Here is a 25,978-nt window from a genome sequence, read left to right on the forward strand (position 1 = left end):
TGCTCATTTAGCACTTCCCCACCTATGCCCATTGATCTAATAGCTTCTGAGAAGGCAGAGCCGTGGATTATCTTATTTACACCACCATTTGTCAGTCCATATCTTTAATTCACTGAGATTCTTTACATTTCAAAACCCTTCTGAGATATGATCACAGCACTCTAACCTTGGTGTTACCTGCAAATTTGATGAATTGTCTGTACTTCACTAAAATATTGAGTAGCAATGGGCAAAAACCAAACTCAGACAAACCTCTCACAACCATCTTCAGTTTTGATTTATCAGTTTCTCAGCCTTCCTCTTGAGTAGGGCAGTTTTCTTGATAATGAATTCACCTGTACTTCCCCCCTGATTATATAAACACAATCCAGTCTTTGATATCTACCTGTGGTGGGGTAGAAATAAAGATGTCACTAATGCGGGATGAAACTTTCTCAAAAATAAGTCATCATGCCTAATACGAGATAACTGCAAAAATCTGCACCATAGGAGATACCAACCCAAATGAAGAAATCTCCCATTTAAATGCATTGGTAGCCATTGCTTCCACTTTCCTTCTGGCTTTTAGAACATTTCATCTTTAATAATTCCAGGGACAAAAGCACTAAGGTACTCACCGATCTTCTGCACAGTAAGGGACAGAGCCAAAAACCAAGCAAAGGGGAAAGTAAAATGTCAGCCACTGTAGTAAAGTCTAGAGAATAGTCTTTGGGGAAAGCAGCTAGAGTTGTTTTATATTTGCATTGTAAGTAGCATTTCTGGTTCAGTTTAGACTTTTGCACTGTGCCAGGTGTATAAGGCCTGTGTCTCTCACAACTGTTCATCCCTAATTTATAGCATTACAACTCCTTCACATAGGTTATTCCCTGAAGCACTAAACACAATTAAAAACATTAAGAAGATCAGTACACATTTCTAGGGTAATCTTCTGATATTGCTCCACTGGTTGTCTTAACTCTAGTTCTTCCTCATAATATTCTTTTTGTTTGTGTAAAATCTGACAATAATGAATTTAAAAATTACATAATTATTATTTGCAATTGTCTTGAAGATCATTGCTTCTGCAATAGTAATTGAAACTATGAACATTCCCCTGGAGTGAAAACTACACAAAATCTAAGGCTACAAACATGTCATGTTTCTATGATTAATTTATTTTTTGTCATGTATTTTTGATTTCCTTTGGGCAAAGCTTCTGGTCAGTTACAGGTTATAGTGCTGGCCAGGCTGGCTCCTGAATGCTGCACAGGTGCTCCAAGCAAGTACTCCCTAAGCCACCAAGCAATCCAGATAAGATACTCAGGCAAACTTAGTCCCCCTGCATAGTGTTGCCATGGGTAAATTTCAGTACTCATTTACCCATTCAAAAGTTTACCCATTCTTGCTGTCCACACTGCAGTGTTCACCTGTTTCCCACAGTGAAGACTGGGCAAGATGAGGGAGTCAGTCTGTCCTTCCCATTTACTGACACACCACTGATCATTGTCCCAAAGGCTTTACAGTCTGCTTTGAAGAAAGGCATGAAAGAGCATAAACAAACACAGGAAGGACAAATGGAGATCAAAGGCATCTAGGGCAATGAAGATAAGATTGAGTAATGATGCATATCTGCCCTTGCTCAATTCAATGGTTTTAAATCATCTGAAAATCAGCTGACCTTTGAACAGATTCAGGTATAATCACATTGTGTGTGGTTTGATTTTGCTATGTTTAATCAGATTTTTCTTTTTCCTCAGAGGTGTCCCAGCAGAAGTAATTCTAACTGGAAACTACCTGGCCAAGCTTGACCTAGTTCAGAAACATAAATCAAAACAGAACAGGGAAAGTCAAGGAAGGTGTGAAGAAATGAGCCATAAGTTGCCAGCTCAAGGAATGAAGGGAACAGTCACAGAGATCACAGTTAAGAACTGGTGGTCTAAGATACTTGGAGATCTGGAGATACAAACCCAAACACATTTTGTTGAAAAAGCAAATCTTGTGGCAGGGCTTCTTAGCCGCAGGATGGCAGAATTGCCTTTTTTTTTTTTTTTTACCAGGGACATATACAGAGAAACCAGAGATATTAAAGAGACTGATGTCTTTGAATATTGTGTCTGACAGCACAGTACAAGAGTAAGAAGCCTGAGGAAGACTGCACCATGAATTTGCAAGTCCAGTAGGCTACATGGAGCCCACAGAGCTGTGCAGAGCCCTATTGAATAACAAGCTGGAGACAAGGGAAGCTAGGAACTTAGAAAACCCACAATGTAATCCTATCTGCTGTGACCCACTATTTAATAAAATTAAGATTTAACTTTTTCTGTAGTTTCATGTAGATAACTAACACTATCTAATACAGATTCAGCTCAACAGAGCTCTAATATCCTGTCTTGCTGTGAAACTATATTATTCCAAATGCTTGGCTTCATTATTACAGCAGACAGATCACCACTGTTACAGTACCTTTTTATGTATGATGCACAAACCATTGCTACCCTGCTCCCTTTACTATCCTTTTTCAATTTCTCCATGAGGCACAAAGTAACAAGAAACCCTGCTGTTGTAATTTACTCTGCTCAGTATGCTATTTTGCTTAAATATTTTTCTTTCATATGGCATCCCAAAAAATACATAAATATGAAAATATTACTGTGGTTGAAAAATCAAGCTATTTAGGCAATGTTAAATTGGCAGACGTTCAGCATTCTTCAATTACCCCCCCCTTGTACATATGCATTCTGGCATAGCCTTTAATTAACGTGATCTTACCACTTTTTTCTTGTGAAAACACGTTATTAAGTACCCAGGATGAGTGAGGACCCAGTTCAGACCATTCTACCTTCTCCATAATGATTAACAGGCTTATTTTCTATAATCCTCAAAACCCTGCTCTGAAGACAGACTAATTAATTTCTGCCTGTTTTCTCCCATGCCACTACAATACGTGAGTGCTTCAGAAACAACATGTTCATTTTCAAGACAGCCTGGAGAGATGGGCAAGGGGTAAGGAGGTGTGGGAAGCAACAATTTTCACTTTACAAGAAGCAAGGCCTAACTGTGGTCCTCAGTGGGGGGCATACACAAAGACAGTCCCTCCTATATCACCCCAGACTAAAAGCATAAACCACTCACCACAAGCTGAAGCACAGTGCTGGGCTCCATCCAGCACACACTCTGGCTGGTGGCAGAGAAATCGGCATGGGCTGGTGCAAATCCCAGGGCATGTGGCCCCACCAAGCCACTCCAAGGGTTTAAGCAAGTGTGGGTTGCTGCAGGAGAGGGTGTCCACCAGGATTTATGTGCTCAGGATCTGTGATTAAAAATGGCCAAGTGTTTTGGCTGAAGATTTCCAGCAAAATCAGCTTGACTCAGAGATCTGGTGAGGAAGTGCTCAACGCAGGATATTACACTTTGTCAGAATCTGATAATCAAAAGCACCTAATAACCATAACAATAAGCTTTAACCCTTGTAATGAGAAAAAAAAAGTAGCATGTCTGGCCATGTCAAAAAATTAGATTGATTTTGACACTCTGAAAACACAGTTTTGATTGCTATTTATTGCACATCACTTTTGTGTACCCACATAATCCATTAGCAGAGCTGTCAGCAGCTAAAATACAGCTACATTTGCATACCAGCTTGAGGAGATGGACTGGGTGGTCTTGCCTGCTCTGGGCTGCAGATGGGCTGGTACTGCTCTGGCCATGGCCACCCCTACCGAGGGCCACTTCTTACTTTGACTAAAACAAGGGCACAGCCACCAGGGTCACTTTAACAAAAAGAATAACAGAATGAGTCAGATGGGAAGGGACCACATCTTGTCCAGCTTCCCTGCTCAAGCAGGATAATCCCCAAGCACTTGGCACAGGATTGTGTCCAGGCAGTTCTTGAATATTTCCAGTGAGGCAGATGCCACACCCTCTCTGGGTAATCTGTTCCACAGCATGGTCACCTGCACTGTACAGAAGTTCTTTGTCATGTTCAGGTGGAACATATTGATGGGGTCCCCTCTCAGTCATCTCTTCTTGAGGCTGAACAGGCCCAGTTCCCTCTGCCATTCTTCATAAGAAAGATGCTCCAGACCCCACATCATCTCTGTAGCCTCTGCTGGACCCACTCCAGGAGCTCCATGTCTCTGTTGTCCTGAGGACAACAGAGACATGGAGCTGTGTCCAGAATTGGACACAGCATTCCAAGTGTCCATCTCTCCATGATCCTTCTGAAGGGATGAACAGCCCTCTGGAGTACTGGCCACTCTTCCCAGCTTTGTATCATCAGTGACTTTGCTGAGCAGGCATCCACCCCTTCATCCAAGTGATGGATGAAGAAGTTAAACAATTCAGCATTGAACCTTTGGGGACACCACGAGGACAGGCCTCCAACTAGACCCTGTGCTACTGATTGTAACCTTTGGGGATCTGCTGTTCAGCCAGTTCTTGATCCATCTCAGTGTCCACTCATCGAGCCCACACCCCTGAGTTTGTCTATGAGGATGTTGTGAGAGAAGCTATCAAAGCCTTGGCTGAAGCTGAGGTAAACAATATCCACTGCTCTCTACACATCTAGCCAGGCGGTTGTTACATTGCAGAAGGCAATCAGGCTGGTCAAATATGACTTACCTGTAGTGAACCTGTGCATATGTATCCATGTGAACTGAAAAACCTTCTTGCAAGGACACATACAGTTCAGGTCTACATCAGCACCAGAGGCTTTTGATGAAGAAACCAGTCTGTAGGAGTTCAAAGGACTTTACTTTAATCATGACAGGTGAGTACAACAGTGTGTTCACTTGTCCAGTCAGTGGAGAAGTACAGCTGTTAGGACTGTGAGGATGAAAGATCCTGGGAAGCATACTCTTCCAGCTATCATGCATCTAAGGGTCACAGCCTGTCACAATGACTCTCCCTTGGCATGGTGTCATTACTAAAAAGCAGTAACAGTCAGAGACCTGACTGTTTGAGCCAGAGCACAAATCATTTTCTGAACCACTTACATGAGAATTTTACTCAGCTACCGTGAACAGAACAGACATAGCCAGATCTGAAACACAACAGCTAAAAAAAGATTTTCAAAAAACACATACAAAGAAAGCTGGCAGCTCAGGCACACAGACAAGTGATCACCAGAGCCAGCTATATGTGTCAGATCGGTGCCATAGACTAAAGTGCTGCAGGTGAAGCCTTCCCTACTCAATCTGAGAGGCCTTACAGTGAATCACATGAAAAACCTGCACCAAATGATACTAATTCTCTGCTACAGCATGCATGCCTTCAAAGGCATCACAGTGCTGCACCACCACTGCCACTTTTTGCTCTCATAGCCAAAGACTAGAAAGCCTCTGCAACAAACCTTCATATGTCCATCTCTCAGAAACCCCCATGATCACATTCTTTGACTTAGTGGCAGTCACCCCTCTTTTGCAGCCCCTCTCCAGGCAAAGAAGGTGCCTTGAAGACACACAGTTTACTCTTAGAGGGAACAGCGTAGGCTCCAGACAATGCTCCTCCTCTCCTCTTGAAGCATCAGTGAAGCAGTGTTATATCCTTCTCAGTATCAGGAGAAAATAAGACAATCCTCAAATTTAAAAATGTGCTTGCAGGGCTGAATTGAAAACCAAGATTAGATGATTCTCTAAGTCAAAGCCAGGAACAATTCCTGGAGTTCACCCCTTTTGCTTGACATTTGTCACAGTGGCAGATAGACAGAAGTTTTCATTGCTTCCTTGGTATCAATGTGAAGTTTAACACATCCATAATTACAGTACTCTGAGTGGCAATCCCACAATATCAAAAGAAGAATACAAAATCCTAATCTCTGCAGGACCATACTAGCTCATGGCAAACAGCCGTGGGAATAGCACACAACACCCTTTGAGACACAGGTAAGACAAACTTTACAGCAAATACCAGCATATTTTAATCTTGCTCTCAAATGAGCCACGTGAGTGGCATTCATTTGGAGGAATTTATGTAAATACTTATATTCAAACACCAAGCCAATCCATTTGCAAATCTTATCCCATTTTGCTAGCTAGCAGGTGACTGCTTTTGACTCTTAGCAACCACAGGCTCTTGCTGTGCGAAAACAATTATTTTTCTGAAAAGTCCCATAGTGTGCAATAATTTTAAACCTAAAGAGGAAGCAGAAGCTTTCTTTAGTAAGCCCTTTCTGCCAAACTCTCTGAACATGTGTGCCTCTAAAGCAGGCTTTGACAATATAAATATATATTTATATATATATATATATATATATATATATATACACGCATACATACATACATACATACATACATACATATATATATATATATATATATATATCAAGTGACACCAAAAGGTTCTAGTAAAACCTTCAGGCTCTGTTTTTATGAGCTGAGAACAAAGAAAGTTACATTTTGGAGGAAAGTAGAGTTGCAAACCATGGCTACCAATATTCAAATGACAAAAACGTCTGAGAGAATTCCAGATGTCAGCCATGTGTTATGGTTTAACAGTTCAGCTCTGAGTCACAAGCACAAAAACCTGTTATGAAACACATGCCTGCTTGCATATGTGTGTGTGCACACAACAGTGTGGGCTAAAAAAGGAAAAGTCATAATTTGGAGGGCATTAAGAGCACTGGAGAAAAGCAGTTAATCTAAGCTGAGGTGGGAGGAAAATAGCACAGTTTGTCCTATGCCATGGACCAAGGGTGTGATGATTTATAGTTTCAACATTTACAAACTGAAGTTATAAGTGAAGAGAGATTAAACACCCACTTGACAAGCATGTGTAATCCTTTCAAATCCTGAAAATCCAATCACAGCCTGTGTCTTGAATAATCACTAGCCTAAATCACGCACACCCCTGACATGTGAAAATCATGAAAGTTCAAGTAATTTCTAGCCCAGATCTTTCAAATAGCAGCACTTATACTGTGATTTATTAGGTCCTTTTGGCATTTTTTTTTATTCTCACATAAAAGGAGCAAGTATCTGTGGCACCAGTTCTCGCAAGAGATATCACATGCCTCATCTTTTCTGGCAAAGAAACACGATCATTTATTGCTCTGTGAGCTGTTGGTGTCCATGGGCAGGCACCCCTCACTGGTTGATTTCAGCTCTCCCTGACTCTGGGTGGTGGGCCTGCAGGGGACCTAGCAAGCAAGATGTTCCCTCTCTGCCATTCTCCAACTTGGCCACCTGACCAAAGCAAGGACCTGCACGCAAGCAGAATAACATACTTTACCTCACTCATTTTTGACTCCTGAAACTAGTGTAGCCTGTGCCATGCTCCCACACACTTCCATCAGCCTGCTCTCCCTCACTGTCTCCCTCCATCTGGGTGAACCTTCCAGGGGCACAGCTTCAGGAGCTTTGGGATCTGAACCAGCTGCTCTCAGGGAATTTGCACAGCAGTGCAATCTATAAGGAACTGCAGACAGTTTGTCACCCCAAGAATTACACTCTGAACATCCACAGGCAATTGTACACTGCAGGTTTTCATGGCTGATAGGAAATGCCATTTGTATTTGGACATGCTCCTGGCAAGCCTGTGCTCCCACACAGCTAGATGGGTGCATGCAAGCCTGAGCCAGGCAGACCAGCACATCAAGGGCACACATGTGTGGAACACAGTAACTGCATGCTAGGCATGCACAAATAGATACACACTTTTATGAAAATTACACTTTTAAAGCAATGTTTAAATAACCCATGTTAGAGGAATTTAATGACTCTGAAAGGACAAGTGGCATAGTGGCAGTGAAGTGGCTCAAGCAAAATCACTTCAAAGCAGTTCATGTTGCAGACTGGAGAGTGGGAGGAAGAGGAGCGAACTTCAGCTGTAGGACACACAGCAAGGTGGTCCTTGGAAGAGGCGATGGCAGTAGGCTGCCTGCTGTCTGGGGCCACCCAGACACACTTATCAGCCGCTCCAGGTGGTAATCAGATTAAAGAAATTGAAATTATGCTGATTCGGTCTCTGTTTTGGACTTGAAAAGCAAGAGACAGCGCTTGATAAGGGCCCATGTGCTAAAAGTGTACCAAAGGTTTGGGTCTGCCTCAAGGATGTTGCAAAGAGGACAATCCTCTGCTTGGGAGTTCACAAGAGCCCTTTATATTTCCCTCAAACCTCCCTTCACTGTAAAGCACAGGTTTGGGACAGAAAAGTCTGAATGTCAAGCCATACGGTAAAAAAAGCCTAACCAGCATTTGTCAAACACATTTATGCTCCAGTCCTTGTGAATTAAGATTTTACACGGGAATTTGGACAGGTGCAGTGCCACCAGACCTGGCAGTAGCAGCCCGCCGCCTAGACAGCTGACCCTTACGTACCTTGCTGTCATTTCCTGGGCTGGGTCCGCAGCAGGGAGTATCTCAGGCCCCGTGGGGCTGACAGGCAGCGGCCGGCTTCCAGCACCCTCCGCTGAGGCGGGCGAGGGGAGCAGGCCGCCTCCAGCACCCTCCGCTGAGGCGGGCGAGGGCAACAGGTCGCCTTCAGCGCCGGGCAGTTGCCTGGGAAGGAAACCTCTGCCCACTGGCTGCCGGGGTGGCCATGGATTCGGGGCAGGCGCTTGTTGCCAGCAACACCTCATCACAGAGATAGCACTTATCTCCCGGGTGCCAACAGAGAACACCAGCTTCTCACAGCAAGGCCAGCACAGCCCTGAACCACTTGCAGCACAAGCTGCGAGCAAGTCGTGCTCATGATACCCTTCTTCCAAGCATTACAAACATTGCATATAAACCTGGCCCTAACTTTGACAGCTCCTTCTGAAAATCCCCAGACGAATGCCTTTCCCTGAGCTGCTGCTGTTTATAGGGGCTGCAGTGTCAGGGTATGCTCAAAAACAAGGGCAGGAGGTGTTTGGCTCTGTTGGCATGACTTGATCAAAAGACAGGCATGGCACGAGGTTTTCAAACATATATCATAAAGCAACAGCATTTGCATGAATTTTTGTCTGTATTGTGACCCAGTGGAGAATGGGGCTGGTGGGGATAAAGCAGAGAGGGAATGAGTAGATGCTGCGGTGGAAGAAGATGGCACAGACGTAACAAGACTTTAAAAACTTGATTGAAAAGGACAGAAATGTCACAGGAGAGGGTCATCATGATTCAGCAAAGGCAGTCTGCTGCCTCAGAGGGCTGATGATTGCAGACTGGGGCCACAGTCAAGGTCTCATGAGTGTCAAAGAGCTACCCTGAATGTACTCAGGACATGGGGCATTGGAACTTTCCTCAGCCATGGCAAAACAGACCCTCCAGAAGGCTGGGTGCACACTCCAACAGCTGCTCCAGTGTGGGACAAAGCTGCAGTTTCAGGGTATTTACCTCCATCCCCTGGGAGCAATTTTTGCTAGAGGTCTTTTGATGACACAGTCTATCCAAATGTCCATTGAGCTCCAGCTGTTGCTTTTGGAATTTGCCCCTTTTTTGAGTGATAATTTTTCATAAAATTCTACCCACTTCAGAAATACTGCCATGGAAATTAAATTAAAATAAAATAAAATAAAATAAAATAAAATAAAATAAAATAAAATAAAATAAAATAAAATAAAATAAAATAAAATAAAATAAAATAAAATAAAATAATACAATATGCAGTAGCACACTTGTTCACCATGGTTTGCCAAATCCATGTTAGAATAGCTCCATCTCGTGGAAATCAATAGTAGCAGTGGGAGCAAACAATGATCTGGAAAAAAACTGTAGGAAAATATTGACAACTTTCTCCTTGGCCACATGTGCCAGCAGTGGCCTTGATTCCCATCAAAGGGTTTTCCTAGCCCCATTTTTCCCAGAATTTCAGCCCAAGCTGCAGGCTTGAAAAAAGCAAAAAATACCTATTTGCAAATCTAGCATAACTGGCATATTTAATTGGATTTTTGACATATAACTGTATAATATTAACACAGTTACTGTATGATCATGATCAGAGCTCAGGGGCTGTGTGGAGGCTTCAACCTCTGCCACCCAGAGCTCCATCTCAGGTGTCTCCCATAGGGACTCCCTCGCCTCTATCACTCCCTGCTTCCCTCAATTAATTTTCAGCTGCATCCGCATGTCAGCACTTTTTTCTCATCTCTGTCATGTAGTTTTTTTACATGTCTGTACCACTGTAAAGACAGAGGTACACCTTTGTCTGTACCCTTGTGCATGCATTTGTTAAATGAAGGGAACATCTGCACTGCAGAGCTCAAACTCATTTCTGACTGTCCAGTTTAAATACGAAGTTTGTGAGGTTACATTTTAAAATAATAATTACTCCCTCGTTCCTAATGTACTGTTGGATTTATTCTCTTGTTTATCCAGACTCTAAGCTTTACACTCAGACAAAAAAGTCACTTAAAACTGTTATTTAAAAGCCTGTTTAATCTATATCCTGAAGGACAAGAAATGAATTTCAGATTTAAGTGTGTGTCTTTTTGGTTTTGCACTGTTACCACCACTTAGAATCACCTAAGTGATGACAAAATCTTTCAGGCCTAAGAGGTCTAACTAACATCCCATAAACTACATCAACAAGCCACCAGCGCAGATCACTGAACATAGACGTAACAACATTTTCAGGTGAAACTGCACTCACTTGCAAGATGCACAAACACTTAAATAATACTACGAAAATGGATTACCCTGAAGAGAACTCTTCATTGTCTTCTCATGCTCAGGGTACCCCATGGTGCCTTAGCAAACAGTGCCCATTCAGCACATGGGCATGAGATGGAGCTGCAGACAGGCACAGCAGCATGCACTACTGGGGGATCCCATTCAGCTGGCCAGGCTGAGGTCCTGGCTGACAGCAATTTAGAAACAGGACCTTGAAAAGAAAGGCCATGGAAAAGGCTGTTAACTGAAAATCTAGACAAAGTCATGGCTGTGTCTCAAGTAATTGGCTAGATTTTCCCCTGACAGCAAGCAGCCAACTATATCTGTTACAAACTGCAGCTCCCCGAGGTCCCACTCACTGCACAGTGCTGGGTATGATTCCTGCAAGATTGGGTCTGTAGTAATTGCGGCTTAGGTATCTGAAAGAGAGAAGAAGAAAAAGGTAAAACTAAATACAAGGATAATATGAAGGCAAATTTTGGAAATCTCATCAAGGTCATAGGAGTTTTCCCTTCTGCTGTTGTTCACCCCAGTGTCCTCTTCTAGAGTTATTTCCACTTGTGTGTAAAACAGTCAATTTGTACAGTCCTAATGCCCACACCCAGCTTCTGTCATTTAATCAAGCCAGGCAAACCCCATCTAGGGCAGGCTTAGCACTCACAAACAGCAGCATCCTGTTGTTTGTGAGTGCTAAGCCTGAAAGACAGTGTCATTTCTATCACACCAACACATCTGAAACTTCCTCTTTGTTCATTAAAATGGAGTGCCAGTGCCCAACCCCCAGTGTTCCTTTAAGACCCACTCTTCTGTGACCTAAGGAAAATATACATCCCATGGTGCAGTGCAGGCTAACAGAGACGCTTGTCTGCCCCAAGCAGTGCAGCTCAGATCAGGAGAGCAGCGTGACAAACTACAAACCACACACCTTCTGAGAGCACTTCTTTAAATACAGTTTTGTCCCCACAAGATGAAGGTGATGGCTCTGACCAGGCAGAGAAGCACTGTAGGAGAGGGGATGGGGCTGCAGTGCCGACAGCCTACAGATGCTGTGGACGATATCAGGTGAAGGAAAGGGTCAGTTGTTCTCAGCTGTCAACAGCAAAATAAGCAGCAAGTTAAATTAGAGCAAGGAAAATACAGCTACACCAAGAGGAAAAAGCCTGTAATTGACAGCAAGTGTGATGGGCAACAGGCCCCAGTGGAAGAGGAAGCGCTGACTGTCAGCCAGCACCATCCCAGTGAGACTTTGCTGTCACTGCATGCGGGAGGATGGAGCCCAGCCACTGCTCCCTTCCTTTTTGCTAGGGAGATTAGCCATCCCAGGCCTTCCCTGCTATGGGAGTGGCTGTTCAGCTGCTCCCAGTCATCCCAGAAGAGCATGGAGAGCTGAGTACAGTCTCTTGAGAATTCCACTCCTTTCTTTGAAGTTAATGCAGAAAACCAAGAGAAGGCTGATGCATTCCTTTGGAGGAAATTGGTATTTCGGATGGATGGCAATATGCAAAGAACTAACACCCAGACAAGCTGCAGTGTGAAGCTCTGATGTGCTTTCTCTGATGGAAATAAAACCTTGCCAAAGACTGAGTTGCCAAGTGAAACCCTGTTAAAAGACTAATGACCAACCTCCAGACTATTAGCCCTGACTATGCTGTACGACATCCATCCAGAGATTTTTCAGGGGGCTGAGGAGCAAACCAGGATCTGGCAAACTCCACAATTCTAAACATTTGGCAAATTCTTCTCCTTGCACATAGTTTTGGAAACAGGGACTAGGTATTTAGTGTATAAATATAAAAAGAAAACCATAAGAAACTTTACATTAGAGCAGACAGGATTTCAGGAGCGGGTAAGTGGTGGGAGAAATCACCCAGGCCATTGGTTACTTCTGAGGCCAGTGGGCAGAGGGGTCACAGCTGACTAGCTATACCCTCATCTCTAGTCTGGTTGAGTAATAAGAATTTACCCTTTTAAAACTGTCTGATAGAAACAGCTTATTAGCTGTTTCTATTAGACGCCCAGCTGCAAGAACTAAATCCTGAATTTTAGCAAAGAGGTTGGTTTGATCTCACATCAGTCAACGAGTCAACTTGGCAAGAAAGGAAGACCACTGTGAGCCCCATCTCTGACACACGGAAAGGACAAAGGAAGAAATGTTATGCTGTGGCAAAATATATTTATTTTGACATATTCCCGAATGGAGAATGCATTTCACATCCTTAGATCACATTAGTAGTTACCTGGCAGTTGGATGGATGATCATCAGGCAAAGACCATCAGTGTGAAAGATAAGAATACTTGAAGAATTAATTGAAGCAATCAAAACACTGGTGAAACATCACTGCAGGTTCCTAAAACATCTGGCTGAGCATGACCTATGGTTTTTTTTTGTGTTACTGCAGCACTTTCAGGTTTCTCCCATTATTCTTACACACCCTGAGCAGAAGCACAATGCTCCTGTATTTCAGCAGGTGGAGGAGGAGAGGTGGCTCTCACCTTCTCACACAGTCTCACCAGGGGCCACTCTGACCTGAAGGGTCATGGAAACCCTCTCACAGACAGGATGTGGCTGAACATTCCAAACTGGAACATTCCAAACTGGAACATTCCAAATATTTGGATGCAGGTATGGCTCCTCACCAGCATTTCTTCCTTGAAAGCAGCAGAGATTTCTCTCTTATCTTCCTGGAATTCTATATACAACAATGCATGTTGCTTAGCAACAGGGCTTCCTTTTAAGATGCTCTTTTGTAATTTCAAAGCCTCCATGCCAGAAGTTCTTTAAATAGTCTGAACTCACACCAGCTTCATCAGTTTGGCTCTTTTCCTTTATCTCTGCCTGGTTTCCTTTCATTGCAAGGTTAATATCTGTGTCCAGCCAAACCAAAACCAACAGAAATGCAGCTTCCAGTAATCAGTCCAGCTTCTCTGTATAAGAGCTAAGAACTACCTTTTCCCCAAAATCATCCGAAGCAACACCCAATAGAGACCAGTAAGGAAAAGGAAAGCTTACAAGTGTTTTAATTCTGATTTTTTTTTTGCTACTCAAGTCAGAGCTGTTGCAATTAGGAGGTTTCTGTATTTCTTGTTAAAAATCTAGGATTTAAGACTTGTGATTTTACAAAGCCCAGTTTGTCAGGCTCTGTATTGTTTTTAAGAGAAGAATTATAGCTTGTTACGAGTCATTGAAATCTGCATTTTAACTTGGCTTTTTAGTGCCTTTACAGTACTATAAAGTACTCACTCCCATGGGAACCAGGAACACTGAGTATTTTGCTTGCTTAGTATGGAACAGAGGCTGAATTTTTGAGACAGAGAAAAGTCTTATAACTGTTTCAAAGAGTTACAGGGAGCTCCAGCACTGAGATCCTCAAGACACCTTCTAAATTTTTGAAAAATCACAAGCTACTCGAGGAGAGTAACACAGCAGCAGTAACTATACAGAAGCTGAGTCTGCAGGGAGCTGTTCCATTTAAAGAAGAAGCACGGATGAACACAACACCAGTAATTAATCTGTTGCTAATTAAACTTGTCAGCAATTTCTTTCCTACTTAGTGCCTTTGTCCTTATAGACTGTATTTGATAGGACTTTGCATAGTTCCACGTGCCCCAGCCATGGCAAATTCAGCTTTCTGGCCACCAGCAGGGCTCAGGAAGAAGGCACAGGGTCAGGAAGCCCTGTGTCCCCTGCCCTCTAGCAAGCTGCAGTCATCACCTGAAAGTGTGTTCATCCTGTCTGCTAAAACAATAGCACTGCTGCCTCCTCTGAAGTCGGAGGTTCCAGGGCAGTAGTAGTACCCTGGTTAAGCACCTGCACCATCAATCCTTGTGGAAGTTACCACAAATAAAATCCACTGGAGAACAATCCAGCAGTGGAGAGGCCACTAGAGAAGTGCTCACTTTTTTTGTTTGGAATATTTCTACACACAGTCCTCACATCATGTCCATGGTCACTGTCCCTTTCGTCCAATGGGTATCCAGGTCACTATCTGTGCAAGTGGTTTTCTTAAGTAATGAAAATTTTGGATTGAAGCTGGGGTGTGTCTTCAGCAGTAACCTCAATCATCAGTTCCAGAGAAAGAAGCTGGTGGCTTAGTCACCTGCCTAGGAGTGGTGGCAATCAGAGGAAGAGGAATCCCTGGGGCAGGGGCATGCTGCAGCTTGATCCCTGGCTACCCAGAAGATCCACTGGTCAAGCTGATGCCCAGCTGGGAGGGCACCACAGGTGCAGTCCCGCAGCTCTTGTCCCACCTGTGTCCCTACCACCCCCAAGGGCAGGCAAAGGGACATTGCTCACATGCCCAGAGTGTGGGCTGGAGAGCACATCTGGCTGCTGTCTCCTGCCCTTGTTTAGGATTTCAGAAAGATCAATTGCTGCAGCATGAAACAAAGAAGCTTTACATAGTCTGGTAAAGTCTGATATGTTTTACAGCAGCTGTTTTTTCCTGACAGTGATTTATCCTCTTGCTTCATCACGTTGTTTTAGGCTTTTCCTTAGAGTGCAGCCTGCAGCCTGAGCCTGCAGCGCCTGCTGCACTGGCAGCAAGGCCCATGCAGGTTTTCCTGCTGGGAAATGCAGGTTTGAGTTAGATCAGGTGGTCCTGGCCCTCCCCAGCTGCCATGTTTCACCCTTTAGTAGTATCATGGAGCCACAGCAGGGGAATAGTCACAGCCTAAATCCTACAGCTCCAAAGCATATCCTGAGTTCTTAACATCCAGCATTCAAACATTTGGATTCCTATCTCATTTGTAATACCAAAGAAAACAAAAAATGAGGAAAATCTTGAAATCCATACTTGAAGGAAATAGCTGAAAACTATTTTAATCCTTTGATCCTGTGTAGGATTTACGGGTAATTTGAAAGCCTTGCTGTATTGGATTGCCAATCCCTTTCTCTTCAGAGCTATGGAAGGCACAGAGATCAACAAGATTTATCTTTTGAAAAAGAGAGAATTAGCATCTTATAGGGATTCTGAAGATACTAAAATCTTATTAATATATATACACAGCTCAGTGCACTTGGCTGGTTTTTGTTTGTTTGTTTGTGGTTTTTTTTTTTTTTTTAAATAATCTTAGATTGATTCTCACTTATTCCTACAGTCTTTACACATATTTTTCAGGTTCATTCAACCTGCAGCATTCCTTGGCACCTGGGTTTTTTGAAGGTGTGGCACTCAGTGATCTGGCTGGGACACTTTCCTGACATAGGGGCCAGGCGAAGCCTGGGTCTGTGCCCTGGGCTGAGCTGAGGGACGTGCCAGCACTTCACTGCCACAGGAGTGGCACTACTAGGAGTGACACTATATCCCTGATGGGTTTCAGATGAGGGAAGATCCATCACCTGTGGGCAGACACTGTGTGTGACTCAGAGCATTCTGGTGACTTTTGTGAGCTGTTGCTCCTGTCTAGTTCAGGATACCAGTTTAGGATAGGGAACCTGGGGGTGTACCACCTTCTCTGCAGGACTGTTTGGCTGCAGGCCAGACTAACTGGGGTGCCACAGCACTGGAGGGGCAGAGCAAAGGCAGCAGAGTGTGCTCAGCCCTCTGCAGCATGCAGCAGCTCACAAGCATTTAGTGGCAAGTACTGAGGTAAATTATTACTGGTGGTGCTTCCATGCTCCTTAATTTTCCCCATCATCAATAGTAGCAAGAGTTTCAAATAAGTACAGAGAAAATTTAATTAGGAGCAGCAACTTACTCTTGAGAGCACTGTCCCAGCAACCCCTGTAATCTGACAGCCACCCCTGTGATATGACACCACTGAATGCAGTGATGGAGAAAAAAATCTATCCAGCACTTGGGAACAGCAAATACCAGCATGCAGAAGAGGAGCAGAACTGAGCGTGGGAAGTGAATCAGCCTGCAACAGCCCTGTCTGTGGCTGTCACAGAGGATCTGCAACCTGCCTGAGGCCATTGGGGGGGGTATCTGTAGGAAAGGCCCCTGCCAACATCAAAACCCACTCCCACTAGCTATTACCATAAATTTTTACCCCTCTCCATTTTGCTTTAAAAGCAAAAGATGTAAATGAATAATTTAAAGGCCTAAATTAATCAGATAGGTACATATAATGAATAATGTAAAGCTACTAGGAAGTGTCAAAAGGATGGCAACAAAAATGGTGAAAGCCTTGAAGGGAAGCCATATGAGGAGCAGCAGGGGTCACTTGGTTTGTTCAGACTGGAGGAAACTGAGGGAAGACTCATTGCAGTCACAACTTCCTCGTGAGGGGAAGAGGAGGGGCAGGCACTGATCTCTTACCTCTGGTAAGAAGTGGTGGGACACAAGGGAATGGCCTGGAGTTGCGTCAGTAGAGGATTAGGCTGGATATTAGGAAAAGTTTTTTCACCCAGAGGGTGGCTGGGCACTGGAACAGGCTCCCCAGGGAAGTGGTCACAGCACCAGCCTGAGAGAGTTCAAGTGTTTGGACAATGTACTCAGGCACATGGTGTGATCCTTGGGACTGGCCAAGAGTTGGGCTTTAAGATCCTTGTGCATCACATTTCATTTCAGTTGTTATTCTCTGATTCTATGAAATTGAGTTAGGCCCTAGAACTCATTATTTGAATAATATATTTTCCCATTTTCTCAACAGTCCTACTCCTGCCCCCCAGCCCACTTCCCAAAAACAACCAACCAACCAAACAACAACATCAACAAACAACAAAAAAACCCACCCAAAACTTACTGAAACAAAAAACATCTCTGGAGGTATTCCTGCTTTTTTATAGGACACATTAGCTCAATGATGCATAATAATAGGCTTCACTGCACTGCAGAATGAGACAGGATTAGCTTTGGCTGATGCCCTTCTTGATTCAGAGGACTTTTCTTCTAAAATACCTCATTCATTTTAAATTTGAAAGTTTTGATAAGGATGGTCTGAGGAAATATCTATGCCACCAGAGCTCACAGTCTGCAGAAATACAGGTCATGGGGTCCAAGTGTGAGTCCAAGCTGCTTCACCCCAGGAAAGCACAGCAGGGATCACCGGGTATAGAGGTTTGACCCTGGCTGGATTCCAGGCATCCATCACTCCCTCTATCACTCCCCTCCACCCGCTGGACAGGGAGAGAAAATATAACAAAGGCTCGTGAGCTGACATAAGGACAAGAGAGAGCACTCAACAAATACTATTACTGCCTAAACAGATTGAACATGGGGATATTAAATAAATTTATTATCAACTAAATCAGAGCAGGATAATGAGAAGCAAAATAAATCTTAAAAACATCTTCCCTCCCACCACTTGCTCCTACTCAGACTCTGTTTCCTCCCCCTCAATGGCACAGGGAGTGGGGGTTATGGTCAGTTCATCACAGATTGTTCTTGCAGCTGCTCAGGGAGGGGAGTCCTTCCCCTGCTCCAGCATGGGATTCCTCCCACAGGAGACAGTTCTTCATTAATTTCTCCAGTGTAAGCCCGACCCACAGACACAGTTCTTCATGAACTGCTGCAGTGTGGCTCGCTCTTCCATGGGGGGCAGGACTTCAGGCACAGCCTGCTCCAGCATAGATCTCCCACAGGGTAGCAAATCCTTCCAGGAAACCTGCTCCTCTGTGGGCTCCTCTCTCCATTGGTCTGGAGGTCCCTGTCAGGACTCTGCTCCAGCCTAGGCCTCCCACAGGATCACAGCTTTGTCTCAGGCATCTGCCTGCTCTGGCCTGGGTCTCCTCCAGGGGCTGCAGGTGGATCTCTGCCTCCCCTGGAACCTCCATGGGCTGCAGGGGCACAGCTGCCTCACCATTGTCTCACCACGGGCTGCAGAGGAACCTCAGCTCTGGTGCTTGGAGCACCTTCTGTCCCTCCTTCACCAACCATGGTGTCTGCAGGGCTGTTCCTCTCACAGATTGTCACCCTGCTCTTCTCTGGCTGCAATTACATTTGCAGAGTGACTTTTTTTTCATTCTTAAATCTGTTATGACAGAGCCATTTCTAATTGGCTCAGCCTTGGCCAGGGGCACCTCCATCTTGGAGCGTCCTGGCATTGGATCTGCAGGTCATGAAGGAAGCTTCTAGCATCTTCCCACAGAAGCCATCCCTGTAGCATCCCCACTACCAAAACCTGTCTGTGCAAATCCAATACACAGGGACACACCAAGCCTTAGCTTTTGAGCATTAACATGAAAAATGGCAGCTAAACAAGAAGCAAGCATACCAATTAAATTCTTTCAGAACTGTTTGTGACCAGTTGCAGGGCAAGCAGGATTTCCAGCAAACACAGAACTGGCTGGGGAAGTGGCAGACTATTAGTGGAATGTGGAGTCAGCTTCTCAGCTGGTCATTGAGATAAGATATTTACTTTTGCATACCATAAATTAAAGAGGAGGGAATAAAGCCCAGCCAATCAGGTCAGCACAGAAGCATCCTAGTAGCAAACAAATACAGCAGCAGGGCACTGGCTCTGTGGCCTCCCTGTGCCTGCCAGCCCCAACAGCCCACCCAACAGGTTTAGGCAAGTATGCAAAATGGAGCGAGCTCTGCACTTCTGGCAGCTTCCCTCCTGCCTTGTTGACTCCTCTCCTCAGCTCCCTGCAGTAATGAGCTCAGCATGACTCAGGTGAACCCTGAAATCAGCTCCAGCTACCAGCACAGCTGTGGCTTTTATACCCAGCCAAAAGGTATGCACTGATTTTGTGCATATCCTTAGCACCAGAGAAGCTGAGGTGTCTTCACCTTCCTGGGTGCTGACCTTGATGCACTCCACATGGCATCTTGATTACTTGAAGGTTCCCAGATTGAATACAGGATCTGGATTAGCTCTGTCGGGCTGACACACATTTTCTAAACCCAGTAAGTTTACCTCATGCCTTTTTCTCCTAAGTGGTGGAGAAAGAATGCAACTTAAGGCAACAAAACTGTCAAGCTAATATATCAGCCAGTTAAGAAAGGAAAGAAAAAGGTAGACTGAGCTGTTTGGCTGAAGTTGGTGCTCAGTGCTGCCCTGGGCAGTCAGGACCTGGGTTTGGTGAACCAGATCCCCTCCTAGCACCAGAGGGTGGCTGGCTGGCACCAGATCCCCTCCTGCCTGCAGCTGGCAGACACGCACTCATCTTGGAGATGGTTAGAAATATTGTCCCCCTTCAAAAAAGTGATCATTCTCTGTAACCTAAATACAAAAGGAACAGTGTTAATTTTCAGATTAAAGTGTTGCTTTCTAGCTTTACTGTTTGTACTGCAGTAGTTGTGCATCAGCAACACAATGCATTTTGCAAAAGTGTAGGCAGGGATCTTAGAGTCGTAGAATGGTTTAGGCTGGAAAAGATCTGTAAGATCATTGAGCCCACTATAAAGCTAATCCAGCCAAGTCCACCACTGCCATCAGCCCCCAAAGAAGAATTCTGACTGTCAGCTGGTTTACAAGATTTTGTGCCTTTCCTAAATGATGAATCAAATTTTGTTCAACTTAAATTTCCCATTACATGAAATTCTCCTTTAGTTGTGTGCTACTACCTCATGTGCACTATCCTGTGACAGAGACATACCAGTCCACATGAACATGAAGACCAATTTTCCTCAGTTTCCACTTTTTAAAAATCTCAGAAAAGCATCAGTGCACAGTAACCTGACTATATTTAAAACAGGCAAGTTCCTGTTTCACTCCGACACTACTGTTTTGCTCACAGTGAGTTCAGCATGAGCACTTGCTTTCCAGCCAACTCTGCTGGTTTGTCTGACCCTCTGCTCAGCCTCACTTTCGTTCAGAGAAGACAGCACGAGATCATCCAGAGCAGCAACCCACCTCTCTGCACAATGTGCAGTTGTGTGATTTACATCTGCTGATTTTCACAGTGCCCACCTGTGCCAGCTGCAGAACACCCAGCACCGCAGAGGCGACGCACAGGGCGGGGAGTGACAGCCACCATCCCGCTCGGTGATGGGCTGCAGACATCGGGGGTAAACACTTACCTGCTGAAAGTTTCCAGTTCCCACAAGATTTATCTTAGGGGATTCGGGAGGTCTTTATCAGAGGAATAAGACAGATGACTCGGTATATGCTTAGGGACATCAGCCACTGTCCCTCCACCTCCTCACACCTGTGCATCAGGGCACCCTCACACGCTCTCCCACCACGGATGGGGACTTTGGTAGCCCCTCAAAACAGCACTGTACTTCATGCCACAGAGAGCTTGAAGGGTGGTCAATTTCCCAGGGGTGTTTAACAGGTATGAGAGATTGACAGAGGAGAGGTATAAGGATTTTACCTCCTGTACTGTGCTCCTCATACAGGAATTTGTACACAGGGGGGATATGATAATATCTCTATTTGCTATTTGGTTGGTGTGCAATACCACATGAGAATAGTAAGAAAGTGCTTTTCCAGGGACAGAAGAAAAGACTGACCCAATAAGCTTTTCTTATCCTTAATGCTTTCTTTTATCTTTGCTTTTCTTCTCTTTTTTTCTTTTATCTATTTTTTTTCTATTCCAAGTTGGAGACAACAGAAAAAAAAGGCAAGGCTTTTGATTCAGGGAAAGGCAGCCCTATGAAATGCACACCTGGGGCTAATAGCAAATTCCTCAATGAATTAAATCTACAAATCTCTGAGCACTAGAGTTGCACAACAGGATCCCTCTTGGGATAGATTCTCCTCAGTTCACTGGGAGAGCCACTCCACGCCTGAAGCATATGAAGAGAGCTTACTTACTCACTGTTTTATTTGAATGGCAAAACATAGGCACTCTTCTCATTTACAGCAACAGTTAAACTATTTTTATCTGTCTAAACTACACGTGGCAGCAGTCACCTCCATAGCTTCTCCTTTGCTTACCAGTATTGAAAGCACCACCTTTTCTAGGTCTGTATTTTGTCAGTTTTGTAGGTACTGACACCATATCAGTGTTTTAAGGCTGTCCCCAAGTCCGTGTGCTATCACCAGTGTTATCACAGCAGGTACTGGGCTGGCTTTCTGCCCCCGGGTCATGCCAAACATCTACACGTGGGGGGCTCAGCCGAGGGCAGCACTGGCTTATCCCTCCTTGCTGGTGCTGTCCCTGCGTGCTGTCTGCCTGGCACTGAACTCCAGCTGGGATCCAGCATGCCAGAGGGAGCTGGACAATAGAGGAGCTGTGCTCCCCACCCAGATGGGGAATTTTGCTGTGACAGCCCCTCTCCACTTCCTTCTACTCCACCACACTGCTGCTGACATCTTTCTGCCCCTACCTGCCAGGCTGCACTGTCTGCAGCAGTGGAGGTCCACATTGCTTCCCCAACACTCCCTGGCACCCTTCAGTTACAGGATTTGTGCTTAAAGGAAAGGAAGACAATGTTCACCAAACCCAGACTGTAGTTTGCAACAAACACTGCTGCTCTTCCCTTTCTCCTGAGGCTGCTGTGTGCAGGCACAGCCCACCTGCCTCTTCTAAGCCAGAGACAGGCAGAGACGTGGTTTAGTCTCAAATACTCACAGCTGTGCCAGCAGAAAGACCTGAGCTCCATGCACTGCTTCCCAGGGCCCACACACGTGCACCTCAACAAACCCCATCAGACCACGTGCTCCCACCCACAGGGCACACACCTGCACTGTCCTCCCCACGTCATGGCTCCAGCACGTTCTGCTCTGGACACACAACTGCTGCCCTGCTTTCTTCCACTAGCACACTAGCTTTGTGTCAAATTAAAGTGCTCATATTGGCCAGCTGTGCCATACATGTGTTTGTTTCCCCACAAGATCAACATCTGCATGGCTATGAGGCAGGGAATTGCCAGAGCTGCAGGTCCTACACGGCCATGGGTACCCCTCTTAGGCTGGCCCTGGGACCCCCCAGGACAGGACATGCCTCTGTCCTTCAGGAGGGGAGTGGAGGAGGCTGGTGCTGCACTGGCTGTTCCTGTGCTCCCCGTTGCAGTTGGCAGCTGGGACAAGTGCAATGCTATGAGCATTCCCATGCCTCAACAGCGTGGCAGGCCATTTCAGGGGGGCAGTAACCTGGGTCTGGCTGACTTTCATGTAATCAGCAGGCAAAGGCAGGTCAAGCATGCTCAGTGAATTTCTCTGGTATCCACAGAGTTCTATTCTCTGTTTAATAGATGGATTTATTTTCAGATAAAACTGAAAAGCCTTTGTAGACATATTAAGGACTTAGCATATCAGGCATGATCTTTGTATAGTCTGAGCTAAACATTCCTGCTGTCTCCTCACTCCAGTGTGTAACTGAATTAATATCCAGGTAAATTTGGCCACATTCCTTCTAGAAACATTTTCCAGACCTGCTCTTTTCTACTTCCTCTCTGTAAGGTTTACTTAAGACTTGTTTTAGAGTAAGTTTCGTTACAAGACTCATGACATTCACAATTTAAAACTACCTTGTGGGGATCCTTTTTTAAGGATTAATAATTAATCCAGAAGAGTAAGCAATCCTCATACGTGCTAACTTTGATAAGAAAGCAGTGCCAAAGAGACACTTCAAATTAATACAAGAGAGATTCAAGGCATTCTTTTTAAAAACACACTCCCCCAAACCCCAGGGCTATGCGTTGCAAGCCTGTGCTGAGGCTTCCTAGGGTTTTGACTGCTGCATTTTAAATAATTCACAATTTTCTTTGGGTTATTTTGCGGGTTATGCTAGTTTGGGTGGAGGGGGAGATGGATTTTCCAAATGCTGTGTTTTCCTATTTATATTCACAGTACATAACTCTTTCAAATTCACTGTGTATTTTCCACAGATTACAGAAAATAAAAGCTATGCGTGGGAAAGTTTAGGAATGAGAGAGGTTCCTATGACTATTTGTCACAACAAAAGTCCTCAATTTCAGTTTCAATGTGGTCCCTTCCCTCCAGAATTCAATTTCTCTGACCTGAATTCTCTTCTCTGCTTGGACATAACAAGGTATGGAAGGAGAATCCTCACTTCTGCTCATCACAATTGTGAACCCCCTGTCCCTGTCAGAGACAGAGATTTCTGGAGCACACCACAGCAGCATCTTCCTGCCTTCACAGGGAAACCACTACCAGCAGCTTCAGACAGCTGGTGAATTTTTTTGCTAAGCAGAGATCAATCCACTTGGGCAATATCTCAGCTTCTCTTCTAAGGACAATCATTTACAGTCCAGTGGATGAAATATGCATTTTCCAGATATTACCACTTCTAAGACAGTAGTGACAGCAAAGTCACCATAGTAGATTTTCATTAGTTTTTTCTATTGTTCCCTAAAAACTGGAGAAAGACATGTTTGGCTCTTGGAAGTGGCTGGCTTTTTATACAGCAAAAGAGATTTTCCTATTAAGTTAGACATTAAACACTTCATGTCTCCTGACTCTCTGAAATGCCTCCTCATACTCATCATTTCAGGACAGGTTTTTCTTCTCAGCAGAACCCTGTAATTAAATGTGAACTTTAAAGTACCAGGCAAGCATCAGTGAAAGAGACACTTTTACCCTGGTGAGGGCAACAGATAATGGAGTTCAACAGATATGAGGTGCAGTTTTGTGCAATCACATTACCAGGAGAGTTTGTGAGACAGGCCACTAATGCAGTTTTCTATTGTTTTCTCAAGGTGTCAGATCAGCTGGGTGTGTGATGGTGCCTTTCCTGGAAACAGGCAGCTGAAAACAGTAATTCCGACCAGAAACCTGCTCATGTTTCTGTCTGTCACAGCATTTGCTGGCCCACATTCCCTGGAGCATCTTAACACAGACAGGAATAACAAGTATGTGCTTTATTCCAATGACAAATCTTGGCAGCTTAGGTATCTTCATCTTGGGCAGCATCCACATCTGCTGCAGCTTCCTTCCAGCTTTCCCACGCGAAACCTCAAAACACTCAATTTTCTAATGAACAACATACAAGCAATCACAGCAGAAGATGTCCAAGCTCCACAGAAGACCAGCAATGTAACTCTCATCCTTAAAGGCAATGACATTACATACATTGAACCTGGATCTTTTCAGTCATATTTCTACAGTTTGGACTTAGTGGGCTGTGCTGACATCCCTGGAGCCCTGGTGGGAATACAGAACTCCACAGCTCAGCCCTTTTGGCTGGGAATATTTTATGGTGTGGGAAAGGAGCCCTACGTAAGCTCAGATATTTTACAAGGCCTCTGTAGTATCTCTGTCAAGGATCTCTATCTGCACTTACGGCACCTTAGAAATCTAAATGCTGACACATTTCAGAGCTTAACTAGGCTCCAAAAGCTGAACCTAACCCAGCCCCACATCCATGCACTGCCCCCTGGCATCAGTGGCATGAGCTTGCTAGAGGAGGTGGTTCTCAGTGCAAACTGCTTTGAGCAGCTCTGCAACACCAGCTCTGCTGCCTTTGCCTCCCTCACCTGCCTCCACATCAAGGGTAACTCACAGGGGCTGCAGCCAGGCTCTGGCTATTCAGAAAAACTGGCAAAGCTTCAATATCTAGATTTAAGTCAGTCACTTTGAAAGTTCTGATGCTCTAGCAAAGTGCTGAGAGCTTTGAGCAGACTTTGTTACCTGAATCTGAGCCACAACACACACCTCCATCTCCAGGAAATGCTCATTTAGGACAGTGCTAGCCTAGCTGCTGGACTTACCCTTCACTCCTCTCTGTATCAACACCTTAGAGAGCCCTTTCCAAAATCTCCATCTCTAGCAAGTGCTAGAGATGGTCTTTCTTCATCTCACATTAATATTAGCACTCAGCATGTCTTTAAAGGCTTGAAAAACCTCATGTTCTTGGACCTTAGTCAAAATAACTTTGATTTGGGGATCATGCCAAAGGACAAACTGTTCCAACAACTATCCAGTTCAGGGGTGCTAGTATTACCATCCTGCAAACTAACATCAATAGGTAACCAAGTGTTTCACAACCTCAGGAAGTTACAGCACGTTGATCTGAATTACAACAAATTTACTGCATTTAGCACAGATGCATTTTCAAATCTCAAGAGTATCAATCTGTCTTGTGTCCATTACAGAATGCACATTGTACCAGGTGTCCAGCTAGTGCCCCGAGATGGCCGCTTTATAATCAATTTGAGCTACAACCTTCTGGACTGCTCCTGCTCTAAGATTGATTTAATCACCTACTACAAGCAACATCTGGATACAGCTGAAGACCCTGAAGGAACAAGGTGCTCTGAACCCAAACTTCTAGCTGGGTTCAGCTGGCCACCATCTCACGCTCCTGTGGGAAGGATACGTCAGGAATCATTGCAGTTGTCCTGGCTGTTTTATCCTGTAGTGCCATCTTCATTTGGGGTGTTCACTATTTCAAGCAAAATTACCAGCAACTGTGAGTCTAGGATGGGGACACAGAAAATACCTGCAGCAACTTTATTAAGCTGAACGACACCTCAGCTTGGTTTTATTTGTGACATGTATTTTCTTGACTTTTGTAATATCCTCTCTACCTGTATTAAAATTTTTAGAAAAATAATGAAAAATTAGAATAAATAAATTATGACCTGAATCTTGAAAATTAGTTACTTATCTTATAG

The 25,978-nt window shown here is 44.5% G+C and overlaps 1 protein-coding gene across 1 annotated transcript in view; it reads left to right on the forward strand.

Annotated features, from left to right (window-relative positions):
• Positions 1–25,777, forward strand: part of CD180 (CD180 molecule) — a 73,010-nt gene extending 47,233 nt beyond the window's left edge. Inside the window, 9 exon segments of the mRNA XM_050987365.1 lie at positions 23,231–23,292; positions 23,294–23,349; positions 23,352–23,394; positions 24,062–24,187; positions 24,189–24,280; positions 24,283–25,057; positions 25,059–25,140; positions 25,143–25,638; positions 25,641–25,777. Of these exon segments, the coding sequence (XP_050843322.1) occupies positions 23,231–23,292; positions 23,294–23,349; positions 23,352–23,394; positions 24,062–24,187; positions 24,189–24,280; positions 24,283–25,057; positions 25,059–25,140; positions 25,143–25,638; positions 25,641–25,777 (1,869 nt within the window).
• The last annotated feature ends 201 nt before the right edge of the window (positions 25,778–25,978 follow it).

This window comes from Serinus canaria, chromosome Z (genome assembly GCF_022539315.1).
Source record: "Serinus canaria isolate serCan28SL12 chromosome Z, serCan2020, whole genome shotgun sequence".
NCBI lineage: Eukaryota > Metazoa > Chordata > Aves > Passeriformes > Fringillidae > Serinus > Serinus canaria.